Source organism: Hyla sarda, chromosome 1 (genome assembly GCF_029499605.1).
Source record: "Hyla sarda isolate aHylSar1 chromosome 1, aHylSar1.hap1, whole genome shotgun sequence".
Taxonomy (NCBI): Eukaryota; Metazoa; Chordata; class Amphibia; order Anura; family Hylidae; genus Hyla; species Hyla sarda.
Window position 1 is genome coordinate 3514143 of NC_079189.1, and position 27665 is coordinate 3541807.

The following is a 27665-nucleotide window of genomic DNA, read 5'->3' on the forward strand; positions in this document are numbered from 1 at the left end:
CGGGCAGTATATATAGCTGGGTGGCGGGCAGTATATATAGCTGGGTGGCGGGCAGTATATAAAGCTGGGTGGCGGGCAGTATATAAAGCTGGGTGGCGGGCAGTATATAAAGCTGGGTGGCAGGCACTATATAAAGCTGGGTGGCGGGCACTATATAAAGCTGGGTGGCCCCTAATGGAGTGGCCCTAGTACTGATGGGGCCCGTCCTCTCCTCCAGTATATAAAGCTGGGTGGCGGGCACTATATAAAGCTGGGTGGCGGGCAGTATATAAAGCTGGGTGGCGGGCACTATATAAAGCTGGGTGGCCCCTAATGGAGTGTCCCTAGTACTGATGGGGCCCGTCCTCTCCTCCAGTATATAAAGCTCGGTGGCGGGCAGTATATAAAGCTGGGTGGCGGCACTATATAAAGCTGGGTGGCGGGCACTATATAAAGCTGGGTGGCCCCTAATGGAGTGGCCCTAGTACTGATGGGGCCCGTCCTCTCCTCCAGTATTACCGGCTGATGGGCTCCGGACTGTAGCTATAGGATTAGGTATCGGGGCCAATACCGGGATCAGGACCCTAATACTGATCACTGATGGCTCCATAGTACGGACACTAGGAGGAAGTGGTAACCATGGCGACTACTCCACCAATAGGAATGAGGGAGAGGAGAGGAACACTGACAACACAATGTAACAAACCCTCTGCATAGAAACTCACCTCACACCGCGTCTCCTCTTCACTGAGCTCCTCCCCTTCTGGTCACATGTTCTCTACGACTGCTGAGCCCCGCCCACTCCTGTCACATGACCATCCTCACAGGTCCTTCATCCACAATCTCTCCTATCCTGCTGAGCTCCGCCCCCACATATACTGGTCACATGATTGTGACATCATCACAGGTCCTACACCTCCAGCATCCAGCAGATACAGAGCAGGTCCCGCTCGGCACTTGGAGGTAAAGAGATTACATGAGGAGGGGGTATGTTACATTGTGTCACCCCAGTAGTAAGGAGATTACATGAGGAGGAGGTTTGTTACAGTGTGTCACTCCAGTAGTAATGAGATTACATGAGGAGGGGGTTTGTTACAGTGTGTCACCCCAGTAGTAAGGAGTTTACATGAGGAGGGGGGTTGTTACAGTGTGTCACCCCAGTAGTAAGGAGATTTCATGAGGAGGAGGTTTGTTACAGTGTGTCACCCCAGTAGTAAGGAGTTTACATGAGGAGGGGGGTTGTTACAGTGTGTCACCCCAGTAGTAAGGAGATTTCATGAGGAGGAGGTTTGTTACAGTGTGTCACCCCAGTAGTAAGGAGATTACATGAGGAGGAGGTTTGTTACAGTGTGTCACTCCAGTAGTAATGAGATTACATGAGGAGGGGGTTTGTTACAGTGTGTCACCCCAGTAGTAAGGAGATTACATGAGGAGGAGGTTTGTTACAGTGTGTCACTCCAGTAGTAATGAGATTACATGAGGAGGGGGTTTGTTACAGTGTGTCACCCCAGTAGTAAGGAGTTTACATGAGGAGGGGGTTTGTTACAGTGTGTCACCCCAGTAGTAAGGAGATTACATGAGGAGGAGGTTTGTTACAGTGTGTCACCCCAGTAGAGAGGAGATTACATGAGGAGGAGGTTTGTTACAGTGTGTCACCCCAGTAGTAAGGAGATTACATGAGGAGGATGTTTGTTACAGTGTGTCACCCCAGTAGTAAGGAGATTACATGGGGAGGAGGTTTGTTACAGTGTGTCACCCCAGTAGTAAGGAGATTACATGAGGAGGAGGTTTGTTACAGTGTGTCACCCCAGTAGTAAGGAGATTACATGAGGAGGATGTTTGTTACAGTGTGTCACCCCAGTAGTAAGGAGATTACACGGGGAGGAGGTTTGTTACAGTGTGTCACCCCAGTAGTAAGGAGATTACACGAGGAGGAGGTTTGTTACATTGTGTCACCCCAGTAGTAAGGAGATTACATGAGGAGGAGGTTTGTTACAGTGTGTCACCCCAGTAGTAAGGAGATTACATGAGGAGGAGGTTTGTTACAGTGTGTCACCCCAGTAGTAAGGAGATTACATGAGGAGGAGGTTTGTTACATTGTCACCCCAGTAGTAAGGAGATTACATGAGGAGGAGGTTTGTTACATTGTGTCACCCCAGTAGTAAGGAGATTACATGAGGAGGAGGTTTGTTACAGTGTGTCACCCCAATAGTAAGGAGATTACATGAGGAGGAGGTTTGTTACAGTGTGTCACCCCAGTAGTAAGGAGATTACATGAGGAGGAGGTTTGTTACAGTGTGTCATCTCAGTAGTAATGAGATTACATGAGGAGGAGGTTTGTTACATTGTGTCACCACAGTAGTAAGGAGATTACATGAGGAGGAGGTTTGTTACATTGTGTCGCTGGTTCTGTGATTCAGGCTCCTCCTCTTCTTCAGGACTATCCCCTCCAGCTGACCCAGTTGTCTCCTCTTCTCCTGAATGATCCCCCAAGGATGGACAAGGACAGGAATGAGATGACTAAGAGAATATTACACTTCACCTTGGAGATCCTCCACCTGCTGACCGGAGAGGTGAGGTGACCCATCTACATTTCCACCATTGTTGTCCCCCATCTACATTTCCACCATTGTTGTCCCCCCATCTACATTTCCACCATTGTTGTCCCCCCATCTACATTTCCGCCATTGTTGTCCCCATCTACATTTCCACCATTGTTGTCCCCATCTACATTTCCTCCATTGTTGTCCCCCATCTACATTTCCACCATTGTTGTCCCCATCTACATTTCCACCATTGTTGTCCCCCATCTACATTTCCACCATTGTTGTCCCCCATCTACATTTCCACCATTGTTGTCCCCCATCTACATTTCCACCATTGTTGTCCCCCATCTACATTTCCGCCATTGTTGTCCCCCATCTACATTTCCGCCATTGTTGTCCTCCATCTACATTTCCGCCATTGTTGTCCCCCATCTACATTTCCGCCATTGTTGTCCCCATCTACATTTCCGCCATTGTTGTCCCCATCTACATTTCCGCCATTGTTGTCCCCCATCTACATTTCCACCATTGTTGTCCCCATCTACATTTCCACCATTGTTGTCCCCATCTACATTTCCACCATTGTTGTCCCCCCATCTACATTTCCACCATTGTTGTCCCCCATCTACATTTCCACCATTGTTGTCCCCATCTACATTTCCACCATTGTTGTCCCCATCTACATTTCCACCATTGTTGTCCCCCCATCTACATTTCCGCCATTGTTGTCCCCCCATCTACATTTCCGCCATTGTTGTCCCATCTACATTTCCGCCATTGTTGTCCCAATCTACATTTCCCCCATTGTTGTCCCAATCTACATTTCCCCCATTGTTGTCCCAATCTACATTTCCACCATTGTTGTCCCTCCATCTACATTTCCACCATTGTTGTCCCTCCATCTACATTTCCACCATTGTTGTCCCCATCTACATTTCCACCATTGTTGTCCCCCATCTACATTTCCACCATTGTTGTCCCCCATCTACATTTCCACCATTGTTGTCCCCCATCTACATTTCCACCATTGTTGTCCCCATCTACATTTCCACCATTGTTGTCCCCATCTACATTTCCACCATTGTTGTCCCCCCCCATCTACATTTCCACCATTGTTGTCCCCATCTTTGGCTCCGCTCTATGTTCTGGATGTCTCTTTGTAGGTGAGGTCTCCAGAACTGACCCCAGTATTCCAGCTGTGCTCACTAGAGCTCTATACAGGGGGCACAATCTCCTCTTTGTAGTGAGGGAGGAATACTGGGGTCAGTCCCCTCATTGTCTCTCTCCATACACAGGATTACACCATAGTGAAGAAGACATGGGGGGAGTGTGTGGCCCCCATCAGCCATCTCCATGAGTCAGGAGGACGGAGCAGGGCCCGGGGCCCCATCACGGAGCCTCCACCTCACTCACTGATACATGAGGAGAAGATCCTAGAACTCATCCACAGGATCACTGAGCTGCTGACTGGAGAGGTGACCCTGCTGGGACATTATACAGTAATGGAAGGGTCTGGTGATGACTGGAGAGGTGACACTGCTGGGATATTATACAGTAATGGATGGGTCTGGTGATGACTGGAGAGGTGACACTGCTGGGACATTATACAGTAATGGAGGGGTCTGGTGATGACTGGAGAGGTGACACTGCTGGGACATTATACAGTAATGGAGGGGTCTGGTGATGACTGGAGAGGTGACCCTGCTGGGACATTATACAGTAATGGAGGGGTCTGGTGATGACTGAAGAGGTGACACTGCTGGGACATTATACAGTAATGGATGGGTCTGGTGATGACTGGAGAGGTGACACTGCTGGGACATTATACAGTAATGGAGGGGTCTGGTGATGACTGGAGAGGTGACACTGCTGGGACATTATACAGTAATGGAGGGGTCTGGTGATGACTGGAGAGGTGACACTGCTGGGACATTATACAGTAATGGAGGGGTCTGGTGATGACTGGAGAGGTGACCCTGCTGGGACATTATACAGTAATGGAGGGGTCTGGTGATGACTGGAGAGGTGACACTGCTGGGATATTATACAGTAATGGAGGGGTCTGGTGATGACTGGAGAGGTGACCCTGCTGGGACATTATACAGTAATGGAGGGGTCTGGTGATGATTAGAGAGGTGACCCTGCTGGGACATTATACAGTAATGGAGGGGTCTGGTGATGACTGGAGAGGGGACACTGCTGGGACATTATACAGTAATGGAGGGGTCTGGTGATGATTAGAGAGGTGACCCTGCTGGGACATTATACAGTAATGGAGGGGTCTGGTGATGATTAGAGAGGTGACACTGCTGGGACATTATACAGTAATGGAGGGGGTCTGGTGATGATTGGAGAGGTGACACTGCTGGGACATTATACAGTAATGGAGGGGTCTGGTGATGACTGGAGAGGTGACACTGCTGGGACATTATACAGTAATGGAGGGGTCTGGTGATGATTGGAGAGGTGACACTGCTGGGACATTATATAGTAATGGAGGGGTCTGGTGATGACTGGAGAGGTGACACTGCTGGGACATTATACAGTAATGGAGGGGTCTGGTGATGATTAGAGAGGTGACACTGCTGGGACATTATACAGTAATGGAGGGGTCTGGTGATGACTGGAGAGGTGACACTGCTGGGACATTATACAGTAATAGAGGGGTCTGGTGATTATTAGAGAGGTGACACTGCTGGGACATTATACAGTAATGGAGGGGGTCTGGTGGTGATTAGAGAGGTGACACTGCTGGGACATTATACAGTAATGGAAGGGTCTGGTGATGACTGGAGAGGTGACACTGCTGGGACATTATACAGTAATGGAGGGGGTCTGGTGATGATTGGAGAGGTGACACTGCTGGGACATTATACAGTAATGGAGGGGTCTGGTGATGACTGGAGAGGTGACACTGCTGGGACATTATACAGTAATGGAGGGGTCTGGTGATGATTGGAGAGGTGACACTGCTGGGACATTATATAGTAATGGAGGGGTCTGGTGATGATTAGAGAGGTGACACTGCTGGGACATTATACAGTAATGGAGGGGTCTGGTGATGACTGGAGAGGTGACACTGCTGGGACATTATACAGTAATAGAGGGGTCTGGTGATTATTAGAGAGGTGACACTGCTGGGACATTATACAGTAATGGAGGGGGTCTGGTGGTGATTAGAGAGGTGACACTGCTGGGACATTATACAGTAATGGAAGGGTCTGGTGATGACTGGAGAGGTGACACTGCTGGGACATTATACAGTAATGGAGGGGTCTGGTGATGACTGAAGAGGTGACACTGCTGGGACATTATACAATAATGGAGGGGTCTGGTGATGACTGGAGAGGTGACACTGCTGGGACATTATACAGTAATGGAGGGGTCTGGTGATGACAGGAGAGGTGACACTGCTGGGACATTATACAGTAATGGAGGGGTCTGGTGATGATTGGAGAGGTGACCCTGCTGGGACATTATACAGTAATGGAGGGGTCTGGTGATGACTGGAGAGGTGACACTGCTGGGACATTATACAGTAATGGAGGGGTCTGGTGATGATTAGAGAGGTGACACTGCTGGGACATTATACAGTAATGGAGGGGTCTGGTGATGATTAGAGAGGTGACACTGCTGGGACATTATACAGTAATGGAGGGGTCTGGTGATGACTGTATCATTGTGTGTCAGGTTCCTATAAGGTGTCAGGATGTGGCGGTCTATTTCTCCATGGAGGAGTGGGAGTATGTAGAAGGACACAAGGATCTGTACCAGGACATAGTCATGATGGAGGATCACCGGCCCCTCACATCACAAGGTAAGAAGAGACATATATATATAGATATCACTCTCACTACCTAGTAACATAGAAATCTATCCAGTACTGATGTATTCATTCCCTGTGAGTTCCCTACAGATGGAGTCATTGACAGAAATCCACCCGAGAGGTGTCCCTGTCCTCTGTATTCCCAGGACTGTCCAGAGGGAAATGTCCCAGAGAAGCATCAGGTAGATGCATTAGAGTCTCCAAAATATGATCATAAAGTGATTGAACCCATGATTATGGCACCCTAGGTCCCACCCTAATTAACCCCCTCATGACCCAGGATTTTATTTTTTTGGGCTCACGTCTTTTGCTCCTCACGGACCCCATAACTTTTCTTTTCCGTGTTTTTATTTATTTTTTTATTCCGTGGTTTTTTCCGTTTTTTTGCACTTTCGTTTTTTCCTCTCACCTTTAAAAAAATCACAATGTTTTCCGTTTTCCACCTACAGACCCATATGAGGGCTTGTTTTATGCGCTACCAATTGTACTTTGTAATGACAGTCATTTTACCAAAAAAAAAAATAATCTACAGTGAAACAAAAAGAAAAATTATTTGTAGGACAAAATTGAAAAAAACAAACAAAAACAAACTCCATTCTGTAGGTTTTGGTGGCTTCCGTTTCTATACGGTGCACTTTTCGGTAAAAATGACAATTATACTGTATATTCATTCTGTAGGTCCATATGTTTAAAATGATACCCAACTTAAAAGGTTTAATTTTTTTTCCTACTGTTAAAAAAATGACAGTAGAATCTCCCAATAGCAGAAACTCATGGGGAATAAAAAAAAAGTCCACTATTGAGAGGTGTCCCTCTCTGGGGAAAAAGGCTCAAAAATCTTTCTAAATTACCGAATACTGTCCTGTAATTCCCTATAAAACATGATAAAAAGCGATATTACAGGAGAATCTCCCAGTGATGTGGCTGGTGGATGTACAGAAGTGTGAGACCACTGAGGTCTTCTACTTCTGTGCTGCAGGGGGTGCAGTGGGGGACTGGGCCTCTTACTGGGGTATTGGCTGTACCCCCTGACGGCGGCCCTGTGTACAAGGTAAGGCCGGCACATAAGCCTGTTCTCTATTGAGAGTGTTTTGTCCCCTACTGGGAGTATTTTGTCCTAATTGTCCCCTATTGGGACTGTCTGCATCCACTATTGGAAGTGTCCCCTATTCGGAGGGTACAAATACATTTAAGGGGTCATCCAGAAAAAAACTTCTTTTTATATATCTCAACTGGCTCCAGAAAGTTAAACAGATTTGTAAATTACTTCTATTAAAAAAAACGTAATCCTTTCAGTACTTATGAGCTGCTGAAGTTGAGTTGTTATTTTCTGATGACACCTGCTCCCTGATGACATGTGTCTCCGGAACTGTCCAGAGTAGAAGCATATCCCCATAATAAACCTCTTCTACTCTAGGCAGTGCCCGAGACAAGCAGAGATGTCAGCAGAGAACACTGTTGCCAGACAGAAAAGAACAACTCAACTTCAGCAGCTGGTAATTATTGGAAGGATAAAAAACATTTTTAATAGAAGTAATTTGCTGTTTAACTTTCTGGAGCCAGTTGATATTAAAAAGAAAAAAAGCTTTTTCCTGGAATACCCCTTTAAGTCTTATGGGAATCTGCCGGGGAATTTAAAACTGTCCACTAAGGGAGATTCCACTGTATAACTTTTTACACAAAATTTGTATATTTAAAATTGTCATCTTCTAACCCCTATAAATGTTTTATTTTCCCGCATACGGGGTGGTATGAGGGCTCACTTTTTGCGCCGTGGTCTGAAGTTTTTATCGGTACCTTTTTTTTTTTATTTTTTTTTTTTAATGGGACTTTTTGATCGATTTTTACACATTTTTTTTATGATATACAAAGTGACCAAAATTACGCAACTTTGGACTTTGGAACTTTTTTACGTCATCGCCATTGTCCGTATGGTTTGATTAACATTATATTTGTATAGTTCGGACATTCATGTACGCGGCAATACAACATATGTTTATATTTTTGTTTACATTTTATTAATTTTTTTATATGGGAAAAGGGGAGCTGATTCAAACCTTTATTAGGAAAAAGGTTAAATCACGTTTATTAACTTTTTTTTTTTTTTTTTTATACATTTATAGCCCATATATATATATATATATATATATATATATATATATATATATATATCTATCATGCAGTCTTTTGATTGAATACACTGTTCTGTGCCATAGCACAGCATTGATCAATGTTATCGGCGCTCCATTGCTCCAGCCTGGACCTCAGGCATTAGATCACCGATCAGACAACGTGCAGGAAGGTAGAGACTGTCCCTGTGTCCCCTCAGCTAATCGGGACACCGCGGTTTTACCGCTGTGATCCCAATCAGCCTGACTGAGCTGCCGGGAAGCATTTCATATTAGACGCGGCAATCAAAGTCTACGGGGTTAATACCGGATATCACCACGATCTGTGATGTCTGGTATTAGCCATGGGTCCCGGCCATCGATAGCCGCCGGGACCGACCCACTATGACGCGGGGTCAGCTAGTGACTCTGCGTCATAGTAGGGGAGCGGGTGCAGGCCGTACAGGTACACCCTGCATCCTTTAACAGGTTAAAGGAGATATCCAGTGGTGAAAAACGTATCCCCTATCCTAAGGATAGGTTTCAGATTGCTGGGGGTCTGACTGCTGGGGTCCCTCGCGATCTCCTGTACGGGCCCCGACAGCCCGCGGGAAGGGGGCGTGTTGACCACCTGCACGAAGCAACGGCTGACATGCCCCCTCCATACAACTCTATAGCAGAGTCGGAGCGCTGCCTTTGGCAATCTCCAGCTCTGCCATAGAGTTGTATTGAGGGGTCGTGTCGGCCACCGCTTCATGCGGTGGTCAACACGCGCTATGTAGCCAGCGAGCCTGGCCCCCGTACAGAGAGATCGCAGGGGGCCCCAGCGGTCGGACCACCCGCGATTTCAAATTTATCCCCTATCCTTAGACTAGGAGATAAGTTTTTCACCACTGGACTACCCCTTAAACATCTTATCCCCTATCCAAAAGATAGGGATAAAGATGTTAGACCGCGGGGATTCCGCCAATGGGGACCCCCGTGATCTCAGGGGCGGCGTCCGGAACACGGAAGCCTGTAGCTTCTGCATTCCTGACATAATGCCACTCCCCCTCCTTTCATGTCTATGGGGGGTGGGGCGTGACGGCTAGTACATTACCATCACGCCTCCTCCTGTAGATGTCAATGGAGTGGGCGTGGCAGCCTGCATCACCAGTCATTGGCCATGGAACAGAGTTCGCTCCGTCACCGAATGAGGGATGCAAAGGCGGAGATTGTGGGGGTCCCCAGTGGCAGGATATCCTTTGGATAGGGGATGAGATGTTTACAGCAGAGTACCCCTTTATGGTCTATTCACACGAACAGTATTCTACGCAGATTTGATGCGCAGGATTTTCTGCTGCAGATATCAATGTAAACAGAATGTCTGAACACAGCTAAAAATCCTGTGCATTAACTCTGCGCAGAATACTGTACGTGTGAATAGACCCTTAAGGAGCCAGAAAAAGTATATGTCAGGAAAAATTGAAAAAAATTTATGGAATTGCCCAATTTTGTGGGGCAAATTTTTTTCAGGGTTCACAATACAGTAAATCTGACATCTTTATTCTATGGATCAGTACGATTTCAATGACACCAAACTTGGGTAATTTTTGTTTTGTTTTAAGGTAAAAAAATTAATAAATGAAAACATGTTTTGACCCCTGTAACTTTTTTATTTTAGGGACATCATCGCGCACGGCCATACCAAATATGTTTGTTCATGTTTTTGGTTTTTTTTTATTGGAAAAGGGGGGTTATTTGAACTTTTATTAGGGTTAGAGAGAGGATTTTTTTAGATTTTTAAAAACGTTTTTTTTTTTTTACACATTTTTGGACTCCCTAGGGACCTATCCTAAGCCACCATTACATGGCTTACATAGATCAGTGTAATGCTATTGCATTACATTGATCTATGTTTTAGGCACTTGATTGCTAAGGGGTGCCAAAGGCATCGTTAAGCATTCGCCGATCCATGGAGCATCGGGAGGGACGGAAAAGTCCCCATTCTTCCCCGTTAGCCCATCCGCAGCCCCCGATTACATCAGGAGCTGCAGATGGGTCCCCTAGACCCCAGGGATGATCAGAATTTAATGTTTAGATACCGTGATCGCTATTGATCACGGAATTTAACCATTTCAGTGATGGACATTGGAGCCAGCTCCGATTTCCGTCATTACCGACAGATGTCAGCTGCTGATAGCAGCAGGGATCTGCCGGTTATGACGCGGACCCGACCCCACCAGACCCATGACGTACCGATACGTCATAGGTGGGGAAGGGGTTAAAGCGGAACTCTTTTTGATCTGGGGAGGGACCCCCGCGATCCCCTGCCCGGCCCCCCGGCTCTGCTCATGCAAGAATAAATAAATACCGTAACTATGATCAAAATACCAAATACTCAAACCAAAGTAGTAGTGATAAAATACCAGAACCACAATAACATAACTAATAGACATGTCCACCCATCACTACTTGGGTCACTTATCCCTTCTAACAAACATTGTGATGGAAAGGAAAGTGAAATAAAAGGGGAGGGCGGGGCTTCTACTAATCTTCCCACAGGTGACTGAGCTGGAGACACCACAGCCCAGTATATAAGGGAAATACTTTTCCCGCCAATGGGCCTCCAGCCAATCAGAATGCTGTTGTTGGGCTGGAGCATCGCTGGGCAGAAGATCACGGTTACCGGGCAGAATCTGATCCTCCAATCAGAAGCAGGAATCCATCTCTCAGCAGAACAGCTGTTACCGGGCAGAATAACTGAGGAAAACAACCTGAGGAGATAAAGAAGGAAGAAGGAAATAAGGAGGGAGGGGGGGGGGGGCATGTATACTGGGAACTATGGTGCAGTATGCCCCCTCAGCTTGTGCTGAAATTTGGCATAATTTTTTTAAATTTTTTATTCATTTATTTATTTATTTGTTTGCTCTTTAGGGTGAAGATCTGATGGATATTAAGGTTGAGGTTAAAGATGAACCAGAAGAGGAGACGGATTTCGTGGCCGATCAGCAGTGTAAGGAGGGGGAGACTTTTATTGGTGGAGGGTCTCCTAGATACTACTACACCCATCATCTGATCATCACATGGAATAATCTATTCATCACTGTGTGTTCTCTACAGATGGAGTCATTGATAGAAATCCACCCGAGAGGTGTCCCCGCCCTCTGTATTCCCAGGACTGTCCAGAGGGAAATGTCCCAGAGAAGTATCAGGTAGATGAGGCTGATCCTATATCTCTATAGGGGGGGTTCTGCAGTCATAGATGTGGGGATAGATTTTGGGGGTCTCTGTTGCTCCTCCTGTCTGCTGTATTGTAGTGAATTGTTCTATATGTCACATCAGGGGGGAGATCTGACTAATAATAAAGTGGAGGATGAAGAAGAGAGGATGAGGGGCCATCACCCGTGTATGAGGGGAGTGAAGGAGGAAATTCCAGGAGGTGTTACCCCAGGTATGTAATAATTCCAAGAGGTGTTACCCCAGGTATGTAATAATTCCAGGAGGTGTTGTCCCAGGTATGTAATAATTCCAAGAGGTGTTGTCCCAGGTATGTAATAATTCCAGGAGGTGTTGTCCCAGGTATGTAATAATTCCAAGAGGTGTTGTCCCAGGTATGTAATAATTCCAAGAGGTGTTGTCCCAGGTATGTAATAATTCCAGGAGGTGTTGTCCCAGGTATGTAATAATTCCAAGAGGTGTTGTCCCAGGTATGTAATAATTCCAGGAGGTGTTGTCCCAGGTATGTAATATTTCCAGGAGGTGTTGTCCCAGGTATGTAATGTTTCCAGGAGGTGTTACCCCAGGTATGTAGTAATGGATTACAGAGGGAATTCAGAGGTGTCTTCAGGGGAGGCTCCACCTTAGATCTACATGACATTAACCCTTCAGGCCCCAGTGATCCCCTGTGTTATGTATAGTCAGGACCTGAGGGAGATGACTATATAGAGATCCTCTCCAAGGTCATCTATGGGTCCTGTCATGCTCCAGGTAGAACACTAGGGGCAGCATCAGGATTTGGGGCTCAGATGTGATGAACGGACATCAGAGAAAACTCAGTTTAACCTGTTAAAATATTTTAAGTGACCAATCATTTTAAATCATTTGAAATAAGTATCAAAAATATATTTTGTTTCAACAGAAAATCCCAGTAAGAATTCTGAGGGAAACTTCATGTTATCCCTGAATGATAAAGGAGAAGATGAAGATATGATGGAGCGCTCCTCAGGAGAAGACCTCCTTACCCCTAATGTCCATCCAGATCTATCCTGTAATAATCCACCTGATCATGAGGAACCTTCTCCTGACCAACCACACATTGTTACCACAAGGAGAGATCAGAAAGGGAGGAAAAGGGTTCAATGTGATGAATGTGGGAAAGAGTTTACTAGTAGATCAGGTCTTTTTAGACACAGGAAAATCCACACAGGAGAGAAGCCATATAAATGTTCAGAATGTGGAAAATGTTTTAAAAGTAAATCAGAGCTTGTTAAACATGAGAGAATACACACAGGGGAGAAGCCATACTCCTGTTCAGAATGTGGGAAATGTTTTAGAAATATATCATATCGTTCAAATCATGAAAGATTTCACATGGGAGAGAAGCCATATTCATGTTCAGGATGTGGGAAATGTTTTATAAGTAAAGCACATCTTACGACACATGAGAGAATTCACAGAGGTGAGAAGCCATATTCATGTTCTGAATGTGAGAAATGTTTTACACAAAAATCAGTTCTAGTTATACATGAGAGAATTCACACAGGAGTGAAGCCATATTCATGTTCTGAATGTGGGAAATGTTTTATGAGTAAATCAGATCTTGTTATACATGAGAGAATTCATACAGGAGAGAAGCCATATTCATGTTCACAATGTGGGAAACGTTTCATACAAAAATCACATTTTTCTAGACATGAGAAAACTCACACAGGAGAGAAGCCATATTCATGTTCAGAATGTGGGAAATGTTTTTTAAATAAGTCATATCTTGTTATACATTATAGAATTCACACAGGAGAGAAGCCATATTCATGTTCAGAATGTGGAAAATGTTTTAGCAGTAAATCACAACTTTCTGGACATGAGAGAATTCACACTGGAGACTGATTGATGAAATAATGATTGATAAAAATATAATAATATGGAGAATGGAAATCTGAGATCTCAGGTAACAGTAAAATGTGATGTTTCTAAGTTCTGTTGTGAGAATTAACCCTCGAATAAACTTCATAATGAAACCTAAGCAGAAGCTAAAGCCAACATCATCTCTTGGTCATTAGCACCTGGGGTCATGTGACCTTTGTAGGTAAATAACGGTAATGAGAAGTACAGTGGTCCCTCAAGTAACAATATTAATTGGTTCTGGGACGACCATTGTATGGTGAAACCATTGTATGTTGGGACCATAACTCTATGGAATCCTGGTAATCGGTTCTGAAGCCCCAAAATGTCATCCAAAAATAGAAAAAAAAAGAGGATTAAAGAAAAATAAGTAGATAACTAATATAAAGTAAATCCTTACATGTAAAAGTAATAAAGATCTGCTTGGAGCTGTAATCACTGTCTATGTAGAGGACAGGAGCTTCTTCAGGGTCCTGTACAGTACACACAATGTCCTAAAAAAGTAATTGAGCCGCCCTCACCTGGTGTCCAAAGGAGCAGGTAACCCTGGTACAGGTAAAGAGTACAGAACATGTAATACCTCCCTGTACTGTAGGGGGCACTACCAGACACCAGTCAGTGCATACACTTCAGTAATACAGGTAAAGAGTACAGAACATGTCATACCTCCCTGTACTGTAGGGGGCGCTACCAGACACCAGTCAGTGCATACACTTCAGTAATACAGGTAAAGAGTACAGAACATGTAATACCTCCCTGTACTGTAGGGGGCTCTACCAGACACAAGTCAGTGCATACACTTCAGTAATACAGGTAAAGAGTACAGAACATGTAATACCTCCCTGTACTGTAGAGGGCGCTACCAGACACCAGTCAGTGCATGTACTTCAGTAATACAGGTAAAGAGTACAGAACATGTAATACCTCCCTGTACTGTAGGGGGCACTACCAGACACCAGTCAGTGCATACACTTCAGTAATACAGGTAAAGAGTACAGAACATGTCATACCTCCCTGTACTGTAGGGGGCGCTACCAGACACCAGTCAGTGCATACACTTCAGTAATACAGGTAAAGAGTACAGAACATGTAATACCTCCCTGTACTGTAGGGGGCTCTACCAGACACCAGTCAGTACATGTACTTCAGTAGTACAAGTGGTTTAACAGTAAAATATCCATTCCAGCTCTTTCAGCGATTGACACGTTTCACAGATCTGGACTGTCTGTACATTTGTATGTTGAGTCTGGTTTCAAGTTACAATGGTCCAGAAAAGACCATTGTATGTTGAAACTACTGTATGTTGAGGCATCACTGTAATATGTAATGCTATTGTGTATCATTTAGTAGTGACTTGTAGCTCTACACTACAGTATGATTGGATGATTTCTATGGATGATAATGATTGGTGATTACTATGTATTACCTCGGCCTCATTTCCATTAGAAATATTACTGATTGTATCTCATGTGTCACTTCTGTCCTATCAGGACACTTCTGTGTTGTCACCAATAACCCTTAGGCCGGAGTCACACACAGGATTTTGTTGGTATTTTTAGGAAAATCTAGAGATCTCCCATAAGACAAGGGATCAGTTTGACCATAGACCCCAATAAGTCCTGACCCCATTAACCCCTTAAGGACTCAGCATTTTTCTGTTTTTGCATTTTAATTTTTTCCTCATCACCTTCTAAAAATCATAACGCTTTCAATTTTGCACCTAAAAATCCATATGATGGCTTATTTTTTGTGCCACCAATTCTACTTTGAAGTGACATTAGTCATTTTACCAAAAAATCCACGGCGAAACGGAAAAAAAATCATTGTGCAACAAAATTGAAGAAAAATTTTCATTTTGTAAATTTTGGGGGATTCCGTTTCTACGCAGTGCATTTTTCGGTAAAAATGACACCTTATCTTTATTCTGTAGGTCCATACGGTTATAATGATTCCCTACTTATATAGGTGATTTTGTCGCACTTCTGAAAAAAAATCATAACTACATGCAGGAAAATGTATACGTTTAAAATTGTCATCTTCTGACCCCTATAACTTTTTAATTTTTCCACGTACGGGCCGGTATGAGGTCTCATTTTTTGCGCGGTGTTCTGAAGTTTTTAGCGGTACCATTTTTGTATTGATCGGACTTTTTGATCACATTTTATTCATTTTTTCATGATATAAAAAGAGACCAAAAATACAGTATTTTGGACTTTGTATTTTTTGTATTTTTTTGCGTGTACGCCATTGACCGTGCAGTTTAATTAACGATATATTTTTTATTTGGACATTTCTGCACGCGGTGATATCACATATGTTTATTTTTATTTACAGGTTTTTTATGGGAAAAGGGGTGATTCAAACTTTTATTAGGGAAGGGGTTAAATGACCTTTGTTAACTTTTTTTGCAGTATTATAGGAGACTATAACACTGCACACACTGATCTCTTATACTGATCATTGTTATCCCATAGGAGACTATAACACTGCACACACTGATCTCTTATACTGATCATTGTTATCCCATAGGAGACTATAACACTGCACACACTGATCTCTTATACTGATCATTGTTATCCCATAGGAGACTATAACACTGCACACACTGATCTCTTATACTGATCATTGTTATCCCATAGGGACCTATAACACTGCACACACTGATCTCTTATACTGATCATTGTTATCCCATAGGAGACTATAACACTGCACACACTGATCTCTTATACTGATCATTATTATCCCATAGGAGACTATAACACTGCACACACTGATCTCTTATACTGATCATTGTTATCCCATAGGAGACTATAACACTGAACACACTGATCTGCTATGCTGATCCCTGCAAAGCCATAGCTTTGCACGGATCAGTGAGATAGGGGCTCGATTGTTCAAGCCTGTAGCTCAGGCTTGGAGCAATCAATCGACGATTGGACGCAGCAGAGACAGGTAAGGAGACCTCCGCCTGCGTCCCAGCTGATCGGAACATCACGATCAACTTTGATCGCCGCGTCTGAAGGGTTAACAACAATCGATGCTGCACGCTGTTAGCACAGGGTCCCAGCTATGATTAGCAGCCGGGACCGACCCGGTGTGATGCGGGGTCACAGCGTGACCCCGTTTTTCACACCGGGTCTGGGCTCAGGACTGCGCTTGATTTGCGGCCTTTGATTTATTTTGCCCATATTAATGCTGACATTTTATTTTTGCAGGAGACCAGGCTAACAGACATGTCATCTATATATAGGGCTAACAGAGAGTGAATGAATGGGCCCTCCTAGTGGTCTCTTGCGGCAGAGCCGTATAGCGGAGTGGCGGTCCTTTTTACCATAGTGGTAGAATGCTGAAGGGTTATTGAGTTAGAAATGGGGAGGTGCCTGATTTTAGATACCCTCATGAAGGGACAAGAACTTTGCCTTATTAACATCTACTGCCCCCAGTCTAAGTGGGACCAGAAGTGTCTTTTTATGCTGAATGTCACAAATCAATTTACAAGTGAAAGCTCCAAAAAGGCCCCAAGACAGGGGAGGTTCCAGAGACAAGCTGCCTTATGATAGCGTCGCCTTTAATAGCATAGCATGTGAGGCTCGCCTGGTGAATGTCCACATCCGGCACACCCCAGGCCACGCAGGATTCACCTATCATAGGGGTAGTTGTAGGTCCAGAATAGACAGGTTTTATTTAAAGGAGGAGGCCGTCTCTTCAGCAGTGTCTGTTGTTGAGGTGGAGTTCTCTGATCACTGTTTCATTTTGTTTTCTCTGAATGTTACAGAGACCCCCCGGATGAGCAGAGGCTATTGGACGCTCAATTTGTCTCTCTTGGAGAGAAGCGGAGATAAGACAGTCCTTTGATGATTTTCTTCAGAGCCATGTACCATTGCTGGGCCTCTGTAGCAGTAAGTCAGGGTGGGAGAACTTTAAAAAAAAAAGGGTTGCAAGATTCTTCTGCCAGCTCTCAGCCTAAACAGGTACCACTTGTACCAGGGCCTGAGGAAGAAACTTGAGGACCTTGTCTCGACTGGAGGTAGTCGTGATGATATCTCCAGAGTGAAATCCTTGCTGATAGGTGCCAGTACGATAGGCACGCATCTTTGGTTTTTGAGAGGGATTACGGGAAGTACCTCTCACCCGACCCTTACAGAAACTGCAAGATGTCAGTGAGTAGTAAAGTGGTCTCAGGACTGATTGATAGTACGGGATCCTTGAAAAGGTCCAGATCAGGGATCCTGGAGGTCGTCAGATCCTTCTACTCGCCCCTCTTGGGAAGGAATGATCTAGATCGAGATAAGGTATCAGCTTTTTTGGCTGAAACCGTCCCTGAACCAGGAGTAGACCTCTCTCTTGACGTTTTGACAGAGATGATTCAGGAAGAAGAAGTCAGGATGGTGACTGATGGGCTTGCCCTCAAGAAGTCACCCGGTCCAGATGGCTTAACATCTGAGTTCTATATGACCTTTAAGGGCACTTTGGTTCCCCTGTTGACCGCGGTTTTTAATGAGTGTCTATCCTTGGGCACTCTGCCGATGTCAATGAGGAGGTCAGCGCTGATCATCCTGTCAAAGAGTAAAGACCTGTCCTGCATTGAGAAATGGCGTCCCATAGCACTTCTCAATGTGGACCGAAAGATTCTGACAAAAGTGCTGTTTAGTCGGCTGGTGGAGTTTGCACCCCGGCTCCTTTCGGCAGCTCAGCATTGTTCTGTTCCAAGCTGCAGTACATTTAGTGTTGTGCTCAGTGTCCGAGAGGCTGTGGAGCAGGGTAGGGCTTGCAACTGGAAGGGGTACTTGCTGTCCTTTGATCAGGCAAAAGCGTATGATCGGGTTAACCTCTGGTCCGTTCTTCTGAGATATGGCCTGCCGGGGGGGGGGGGGGGGGGGGATGTGTTTGCAATTGATCCTTTCCTTAGGAGGATTGATTGTGGACCGTTGGCGGGGCTGAGAATGGATCTGGCGGTGCCAGCTCTGAGGGCGGTAGAGTATGCTGATGATGTCACCGGGTATCCTCCTGTAGGGGATGGTTTTGGCCTTTCTTCCAGGAATAGGAAACAGGAGGATAAGTGAAGGATCTTCGCACACCACATGCGCATCTTCCAGCTTGTGCTACCCCAGTTCTGAAGGTTTTTCATCGGTGGGGTCTGGGGATGTGGGACATTAGGACACTTGAAGAAATTCCTTCTCATTTCCAGAAGCCATTGGCACTCAAGGACTGCCCAAGTTGGGATCTGGAGGTTTGTTTAGGGCTTTTGAATTCTATCAAGAACCCCTTGAAGTTTTGGGACTTGACTTGGTGCTGCATCCATGGGAAACTGTGTGTGAGGGACAATCTGAAGTGCAGGAGCTCTGAGGACCGGTGGATGTCCCCGCGAAGAGTGTGGAGGCATGCTGGAAAGCATGGAGCATTTTCTACTTCATTGTCCCTTTAACACAGAGGTTTACAACAGGGAGGGCACTTTTATTGGTTGGCCTAGGCTGGGCAGTCTCTCCTAATGCGGAATGGGCCTATGGGGCATTCAGAAACCTTGGAGGCTGGGACCGGTGCACTTTATTCCTAGTCAGCTCAGTGGTCAGGTACTACACGTGGAATGCATGGTGTTTAGTGTCGACGTAGCGTAAAATCCTCTCTGTGGGTGAGGTGGTTAGGAACATACTGGGTGACCTGGTGAAGGTGCGTTCTCTGGAGTACGAGAGGCTGGGTGCTGGGAGGGCCTCTCGTCTGTGGAGGGGCTCTGCCTGTTGTCTCCCTCTGGTGGTGGGCTGATACTGACACAGTCTTTTTGTTTTGTGCTGTAGATATATGGTAATATAGGGCTTGCAGGCGCTGAACTTGGGCTTTAGGGGTTTGTGTGGCTGAAAAGCCTCTTTGTTGTTTGGTTTATAGTGTTATATGTATTTTGTTACGGTATATATTGTTGTAGTCTGTGTGTAGATTTATGTACTGTATATATTGTTAGTTTGTGGATATTTTTTGCACTGTATATATTGTGTGATGCCACCTGGGGTTTGGGCTTAGTTTGGGTTGGGTGGTGGGTTAAAAGGGTGGGAGGGGGTTTCTACGGGACATATATATATATATATATATATATATATATATATATATATATATATATATAAAATCCTGGACTGGTTCATGGATGTTATTTGGTTTGTCTTGGTTTGTATTATTTTGGTATATATTATTATTATTCGTTTTGGTATTGGGTTTTGCACAATGGTTTGGTTTTTGATAATGCAACTGGGCCAGGGAATTCACATTTAGTATTAGTGTATATAGTTTATTAGTATGTTATGGGTATTATAGGAGAAATGTCTTGTGTGGTTAGACCGGTGTTGTGTTTTATGCTATGGTGTTGGTTTTATGATTCATTATATTGTTATTATTGTTATGTTCTGTTAGATATGGTATGTTTATGTTTGTAATTATTTCTAAGCATGTTTGAATTTTAATTAAATATTTACAGTCTATAGAGGATGTCCAGAAGTTACAAGATGACTTGGATAGACTAAGTGTCTGGGCCTCCACTTGGCAAATGAGGTTCAATGTGGAGAAATGTAAAGTTATGCATCTGGGGTCTAAAAACCTGCAGCATCGTATGTCTTAGGGGGTTAAACTGGCAGTCACTGGTAGAGAAGGATCTGGGTGACTTGTAGATCACAGACTACAGAATAGCACAATGTCAGGCTGCTGCTTCTAAGGCTGCAGGATATTGTCCTGTATCAAAAGAGACCTATTATACTCCCCCTTTATAAAGCATTGGTACAGTCTATAATACTCCCCCTTTATAAAGCATTGGTACAGTCTGTAGTCTATAATAATCCCCCTTTATAAAGCATTGGTACAGTCTATAGTGTATAATACTCCCCCTTTATAAAGCATTGGTACAGTCTATAATACTCCCCCTTTATAAAGCATTGGTACAGTCTATAGTCTATAATACTCCCCCTTTATAAAGCATTGGTACAGTCTATAGTCTATAATACTCCTCCTTTATAAAGCATTGGTACGGCCTCACCTGGAATATGCTGTTCAGTTTTGGGCACCTGTTCATAAAAGGGACACTGCGGAGCTGGAAAGGGTGCAGAGACGAGCGACTAAACTAATATGGGGCCTGGAACATCTTAGCTATGAGGAGCGATTAAAGGAGTTACAATTGTTTAGTCTTGAGAAGAGACGTTTAAGGGGGGATATGATAAACGTATATAAGTATATTAATGGCCCATACAAAAAATATGGAGAAAAACTGTTCCAGGTTAAACCCCCCCAAAGGACGAGGGGGCCCTCCCTCCGTCTGGAGAAGAAAAGGTTTAGTCTCAAGGGGCGACACGCCTTCTTTACCGTGAGGACTGTGAATTTATGGAACTGGTCACAGCGGAAACAGTTGAAATTTTTAAAACAGGGTTAAATACATTCGTAGAACAAAATAAGATTAATGCTTATGCAGAAATATAATCACATCCCTTCCTCTTCATGTAACCATACTCCTTCCCTTCAATTCCTTGGTTGAACTTGATGGATCTATCTCTTTTTATAACCATACTAACTATGTATTTTCTGGGGCCTGTGTAACATTGGGGAATAATGGGCATGAGTCGGGCTGCCAAGATCTTAGTGTAAAATGTTTACATCCCCATTTAACCCCTTAACCAGGAATTGTATAGTCCAGGGATTGTGCTCAGCAAGCTGTGGAGGTTATTGTGATATCAGAAGGTTTTTGGGGATTCTGCAGGATCTCTGACTCTTGTTCACACAGTCTAAGGCCAGTAGGGGGCGCTACATGCCTTTAAAACTGTGTATAAGTTTTTGTTAGACTCACCACAGACGACAGGTACCCAGGAGGTAGTAGATCCGTAATACCACTGTGGTCTGGAGCAGGAGATGTAGTAGATCCGCTGGTCCTGTGAGGCAGATGACGAGGGCCGTGCCAGGGAGCGGAGTCTAAGGTGCCGCTGGTTTACACCAGAGCCCGCCGCAAAGTGGGATGGACTTGCTGCGGCAGGCGGCACCCAGGTCGTTACCCCTGGCATGAATCGACCACACAGGCGGCTGAGGTGAAGCGTGGCACAGAAGGAATAGGCAGGACATAGTCAGGCTGGCAAGAGGTCAGGGCAGGCGGCACAGGAGCGTAGTCAGTAGGGAAGCAGAATGTCAATAGGCAGGCGGCTAGGATCACGGTCAGGTCACGGAATGCAAAAGTATGGTACACGGCAAGGAACACTAAAGACTGTCTTCTGCAAACAAAGATCCAGCAAGGGTAATAGGGAGGAGCTAGAACTTATAACAGCGGTACAGGTGTGTAACTAATTACGGGCACAATGGCCCTTTATATTTCAAAGCTCCGGCGCGCTAGGAGGCGGGGGCACACGTGCCGAAGCTGAGGAACAGAGACCGGGGACGGAGGTGAGTGACGGGCTGAGATTCGCATGCGGGCGCATATAATCTGGGGTCATGTGATAGGTTGACCAGAATTTCTTGCAACTAAGGTCATCTCTCTGCCCCTGTGCTTCCTGCTTCCTCTAAGCGCCATGTGTCCCTCACCCCCATGGTATTGGTTTTGCATCAGCCGAATCAGGAAATAAATTTGTGTGTAATCCGGGTGGGCCGGGCTCGGCTTCTCATCTCTAATTCTGTGGAACCACAATCCAGAAGCCATGTCTGATCTTTATCAGGAAACGTTCAGTAATTTTTATTTATTATTCCTTTTGTCAGTTTCGGGTTATTTCAGGAGCATGGTGGGGTTTGTGTCTTTATGTGGCGGTGAAAGGGTGTCAGGGCAGATATATTACAGGTACTTGGACTATTACTACTTGTGTGGACGACAGGGACACCTGAACCGCACATCATTTATACTGGATATATAAATTATAAAGTTATTAAATATCCAGATACATCACATAAGAGAAAATATCACCCAACACATAAAATAACATTAAACCCCCAAATACTATAATATTACACTTATATTTACACTTTATATATAAACACAGAATTCAATGATAATTGTGAATAAATGAATTAATAGTAATGTAATTGTAATGAGGATTTAACGTACTCAATGTATTTATTGGATGTAACGTTACTAGATGTGATGTTTATATACTGTCTGTTATATACATTCATACAATGTAACCGTTATATATTGTAATCATCCTAGAGTGACCTCTAGTGGCCATGTGGGGAGATACAATGTAGTAGTATAAGGAGACGGAGAGTCTGGTGCGCATGAGATTCCGGGTCGAAGGGGGAAACTTATGTCTCTAGTGAGGGTGGATGCCGGCCAGTCATGTGATCAGCGCTGCCGAATGACATGGCAGGACTCAACTTACCGGTTCAGGTTTCCGTCCATGCGCCAATCAGCGGGAGCTGGCTGTTTAAGGGCAAAGATGGCGAGTGCCTTCTCCTGATGAAGTGTTATATCCACGAAACGTGCATAGAGGCTGCTTGGTGGTTCCCCGCATGGTTAGAAGCAGTATTCAGGATAACATTTATGAAGTTTATTAACCCTTTACGAGTTTCACAGAAATGAAAGCAAAATAGTGGTGGAATTTTTAAAATTTAAATTTTTTTACACATTTTCCATTTTTTTCCCCCCTTAACACAGCGAGTGTTTATAGAGAAAAATTATTATTATTATAATAATTCTAATTATCCTTTTTTTTATATTTTTATAAGAAATTTTGTAGAATACAGAACTCAAAAGACATTTCAGACATTGCATACATTAAAGTACATGACTGTTAGGCGTGTAAACTATTTATCACATTCATACGAAGCTTTTGATGAATTTTTGGATCATCTAGAGATTATGTCATAGAAAGAGGAAAACTGAAAATTAACCCCTTGGAGGACAGAGCCATTTTTGCACTTACGTTTTTTCCTTCTATCCCAAAGATCATAACGCTTTAAATTTTCTACCTACAGAAACATGTGAGGCTTGTTTTTTGCGCCACTAATTTTACTTTCACCACCAAATCTAAGGCGAAACCAGAAAAAAATAATTTGTGAGGTAAAATTGAAAAAAAAAAAAACACGCCATTTTGTAAATTTTGGGGGTTTCCAATTCTACGCAGTGCATTTTTCGGTAAAATTGACAACTTATAGGTTTGATTTTGTTTTACTTGTTTTAAAAAATTATGTTTTTGTACGAAAATTTGAATGTTTAAAATTGTCATCTTCTGACCCCTATAACTTTTTTTTTATATTTCCTTATATTTCATATTTGGCACCATGATCTGATGTTTTTATTGGTACCAATTTTTTGATCGCTTTTTTTTTTTTTTTTTTTTTAACTTTTTGATCGATAATTTTTTAAGGGTATACAAAGTGACCAAAAGTGCGCAATTTTTGACATCGGAATTTTTTTTACGTGTACGCCATTGATTGCGTGGTTTATTTAACATTATATTTTTATAGTTCGGACATTTACGCACCACATCGGTACCACATAAGTTTATTTTTTGTTTACATTTTTTTTTTATGGGAAAAGGGGGTAATTCAAATGTTTATTAAGGAAAACGTTCATTGACATTTGTTAATTTTTTTTTTTTTTTTTTACACAATTTTAATCCCCATAGGGGACTATAGCATCCAATCCTTGGATTGCATACACTGGTCAATGCTATGCCACAGCATAGCATTGATCAGTGCTATCTGTTAGAGATGAGCGAACTTACAGTAAATTCGATTCGTCACAAACTTCTCGGCTCGGCAGTTGATGATTTTTCCAGCATAAATTAGTTCAGCCTTCAGGTGCTCCGATGGGCTGGAAAAGGTGGACACAGTCCTAGGAGACTCTTTCCTAGGAATGTATCCAGCTTTTCCAGCCCACCGGAGCACCTGAAGGCTCATCTCTATTATCTGTGCTCGATTGCTCCACCCTGCATGGCTGGCTGGGAGCATCGAGCCACAGATCGGACGGCGAGGAGGCAGGTAAGGGCACACCTGCTGTCCTCTTAGCAGATCGGGACCTCGCAGTTTTATCACGATAGTCCCGATGAGCTCCGCTGAGCTGCCGGGATCATTTTAGTTTAATTTTAGATGCCAAAATCAACTTTGATTGATTGCGGCGTCTAATAGGTTAATGCCGGATATCACCACAATCAATGGCATTGGACACAGGTCCCTGGGGCAGATAGCCGCCGGGGCCGACCCCCTATGACCCGCGCTCAGCTCCTCAGCGTGCATCATGGAAGGGGAGCGGGACAAGTAGGCCCTCAGTCCTCAACAGGTTAAATAGTCTCAGTATAAAAATAGATAGAACTATATATTGTAAATAGAAGCAGAAGGCACTGCTGTGTATAGTCAGAACTCATCTCTAATGACCAGTGTGCGCGGGTAAGTCAACTGTGGCTGCAATTTATAATGAATTCTATATATCCTGAAATGATGAGGATCTGATTGACTTAGAGCTGTCGTTATGTGTGAGGACTTCATCGACCGAACCCTGGAGTAAGGGGGAAGTAGGAGACCCCGCTGCTCTGTCATTACTATTGGTCTGACAGTACTGCCGGGCAGGGGAGGCTGCAAGTGGTCCTTGGCCGGCTTTAGGGATGGTCGGCTGTGCTGCACAACCGAGCTCACTAAACTTTCACAGCACCCGGCGGCACTGCGACACTTTATTTCAATCAGGCACAGGTACGTGTTGTTGCAGCAGGTCAGCCGATTCCTATAAGGTACATGTACTTAATTTTTCGGGAAAGGGTTAATGTGAATTCTTTGATGAGTTTTAAAATCTGATTTAATATCTCTGACTCCTTAGTTTTCTTACAGTAATAAAACATTTCCCACATTCTGAACATGACTATGGCTTCACTCCTGTGTGAATTCTCTCATGTGACAAGATCCGATTTGCTTTTAAAACATTTCCCACATTCTGGGCAGGAATATGGCTTGACTTCTGTGTGAATTATTTTATGCATAGCAAGAGCTGACTTGTTTGCAAAACATTTCCCACATTCTGGACATGAATATGGCTTCTCCCCAGTGTGAAATCTCTCATGTATAACAAGTTCTGATTTACTTTTAAAACATTTTTCACAATTTGAATATAAATACAGCTTAGCCCCTGTATGAATTCTGTCATGTATAACAAGATGTGATTTACTATAAAATATTTCCTACATTCTGAACATGAATATGGGTTCTCCCCTGTGTGAATTCTTCTGTGTATAAGACTAGATCTTCTAGTAAATTCTCACAATATAAACCTTTCCCATGTTCCTGCTCTGTCCTTGTGGTAACAATGGGGGAGATTTATCAAAACCTGTGCAGAGGAAAAGTTGCCCAGTTGCCCATAGCAACCAATCAGATTGCTTCTTTCATTTTGCAGCGGCCTTGTTAAAAATGAAAGAAGCAATCTGATTGGTTGCTATGGGCAACTGGGCAACTTTTCCTCTGCACAGGTTTTGATAAATCTCCCCCAATTTGTGGTTGGTCAGGAGAAGGTTCCTCATGATCAGGTGGATTATTATAGGATAGATCTGGATGGACATTAGGGGTAAGGAGGTCTTCTCCTGAGGAGCGCTCCATCATATCTTCATCTTCTCCTTTATCATTCAGGGATAACATGAAGTTTCCCTCAGAATTCTTAGGCTGGGTTCACACCACGTTTTTCAAATACGGTTACCGTATACGGTTTTCCGCTAAAAAACGTATGGCAAAAACCGTATACAACCGTATGACTCCAAATTAAAACGTATACGGTTTTTTCCCGTACTGTTCTATCCGTTTGCATCAGTTTTTGCCAACGGTTTTGCTATTTTGTTGGAATTAGTTTTCCAGCAATTTAATAAAGTTATTATTGTTATATTGAAATTCCAATCTGCGCATGTGTCAACTCCAAAAACGGATTAGAAAAACCGCGTGCAACCGTATTCTGAAATTCTGTGTACGGTTCTCATAGACAACAATGTTAAATGAACCGCATACGGTTCGCATACGGTTTTCCAACAGGAGGCAAAAACGTGGTCGACAGCGTTTTTGCCTACGGTTGAAAAATTGGCAAAACCGTATCTGAGGCAAAACGGATGCAACCGTACACAACATTTGGAATACGGTTTACAATGCATTCTCTATGCATACGGTTTAGGATACGGTCGTATACGTTTTTTTGCAGAAAACCGTATAAGGTTACCGTATTTTAAAAACGTGGTGTGAACCCAGCCTTACTGGGATTTTCTGTTGAAACAAAAATATATATTTGATGCTTATTTCAAATGATTTTAAAAGAATTGTTATTTAATATATTTTATTTGTTTGTAACAGATGAACTTTAATAGGTTAAACTGAGTTTTCTCCGATCTCCGTTCATCACATCTGAGCCCTAAATCCTGATGCTGCCCCTAGTGTTCTACCTGGAGCATGACAGGACCCATAGATGACCTTGGAGAGGATCTCTATATAGTCACCTCCCTCAGGTCCTGACTATACATAACACAGGGGATCACTGGGGCCTGAAGGGTTAATGTCATGTAGATCTAAGGTGGAGCCTCCCCTGAAGACACCTCTGAATTCCCTCTGTAATCCATTACTACATACCTGGGACAACACCTCCTGGAAATATTACATACCTGGGACAACACCTCCTGGAATTATGACATACCTGGGACAACAGCTCCTGGAAATATTACATACCTAGGACAACACCTCCTGGAATTATTACATACCCGGGACAACACCTCCTGGTAATTATTACATACCTGGGGTAACACCTCCTGGTAATATTACATACCTGGGACAACACCTCCTGGAATTATTCCATACCTGGGACAACACCTCCTGGAATTATTACATACCTGGGACAACACCTCCTGGAATTATTACATACCTGGGACAACACCTCCTGGAATTATTACATACCTGGAACAACACCTCCTGGAATTATTACATACCTGGGACAACACCTCCTGGAATTATTACATACCTGGGACAACACCTCCTGGAAATATTACATACCTGGGACAACACCTCCTGGAAATATTATATACCTGGGACAACACCTCCTGGAATTATTCCATACCTGGGACAACACCTCCTGGAATTATTACATACCTGGGACAACACCTCTTGGAATTATTACATACCTGGGACAACACCTCCTGGAATTAT

At 43.8% G+C, this 27665-nt stretch overlaps 2 protein-coding genes across 3 annotated transcripts in view; one reads left to right on the forward strand and one right to left on the reverse strand.

Annotated features, from left to right (window-relative positions):
* Positions 1-27665, reverse strand: part of LOC130306231 (uncharacterized) — an 870792-nt gene that overhangs the window by 396619 nt on the left and 446508 nt on the right. The gene's annotated exons all lie outside the window — the stretch shown is intronic.
* Positions 763-13719, forward strand: LOC130284036 (oocyte zinc finger protein XlCOF8.4-like). Of its 2 annotated transcripts, XM_056533992.1 has the most exons (9): positions 763-942; positions 2400-2552; positions 3821-4000; positions 6216-6342; positions 6442-6533; positions 11376-11454; positions 11562-11653; positions 11784-11892; positions 12580-13719. In XM_056533992.1, exons 2-9 carry the CDS (start codon positions 2475-2477, stop codon positions 13545-13547), a joined length of 1725 nt encoding a protein of 574 aa, XP_056389967.1. In that variant the 5' UTR covers positions 763-942; positions 2400-2474; the 3' UTR covers positions 13548-13719. The 2 variants fall into 2 exon arrangements, with proteins under 2 accessions (XP_056389967.1, XP_056390054.1); XM_056534079.1 differs by lacking the exons at positions 6442-6533; positions 11376-11454 and having other exon boundaries at positions 12580-13717.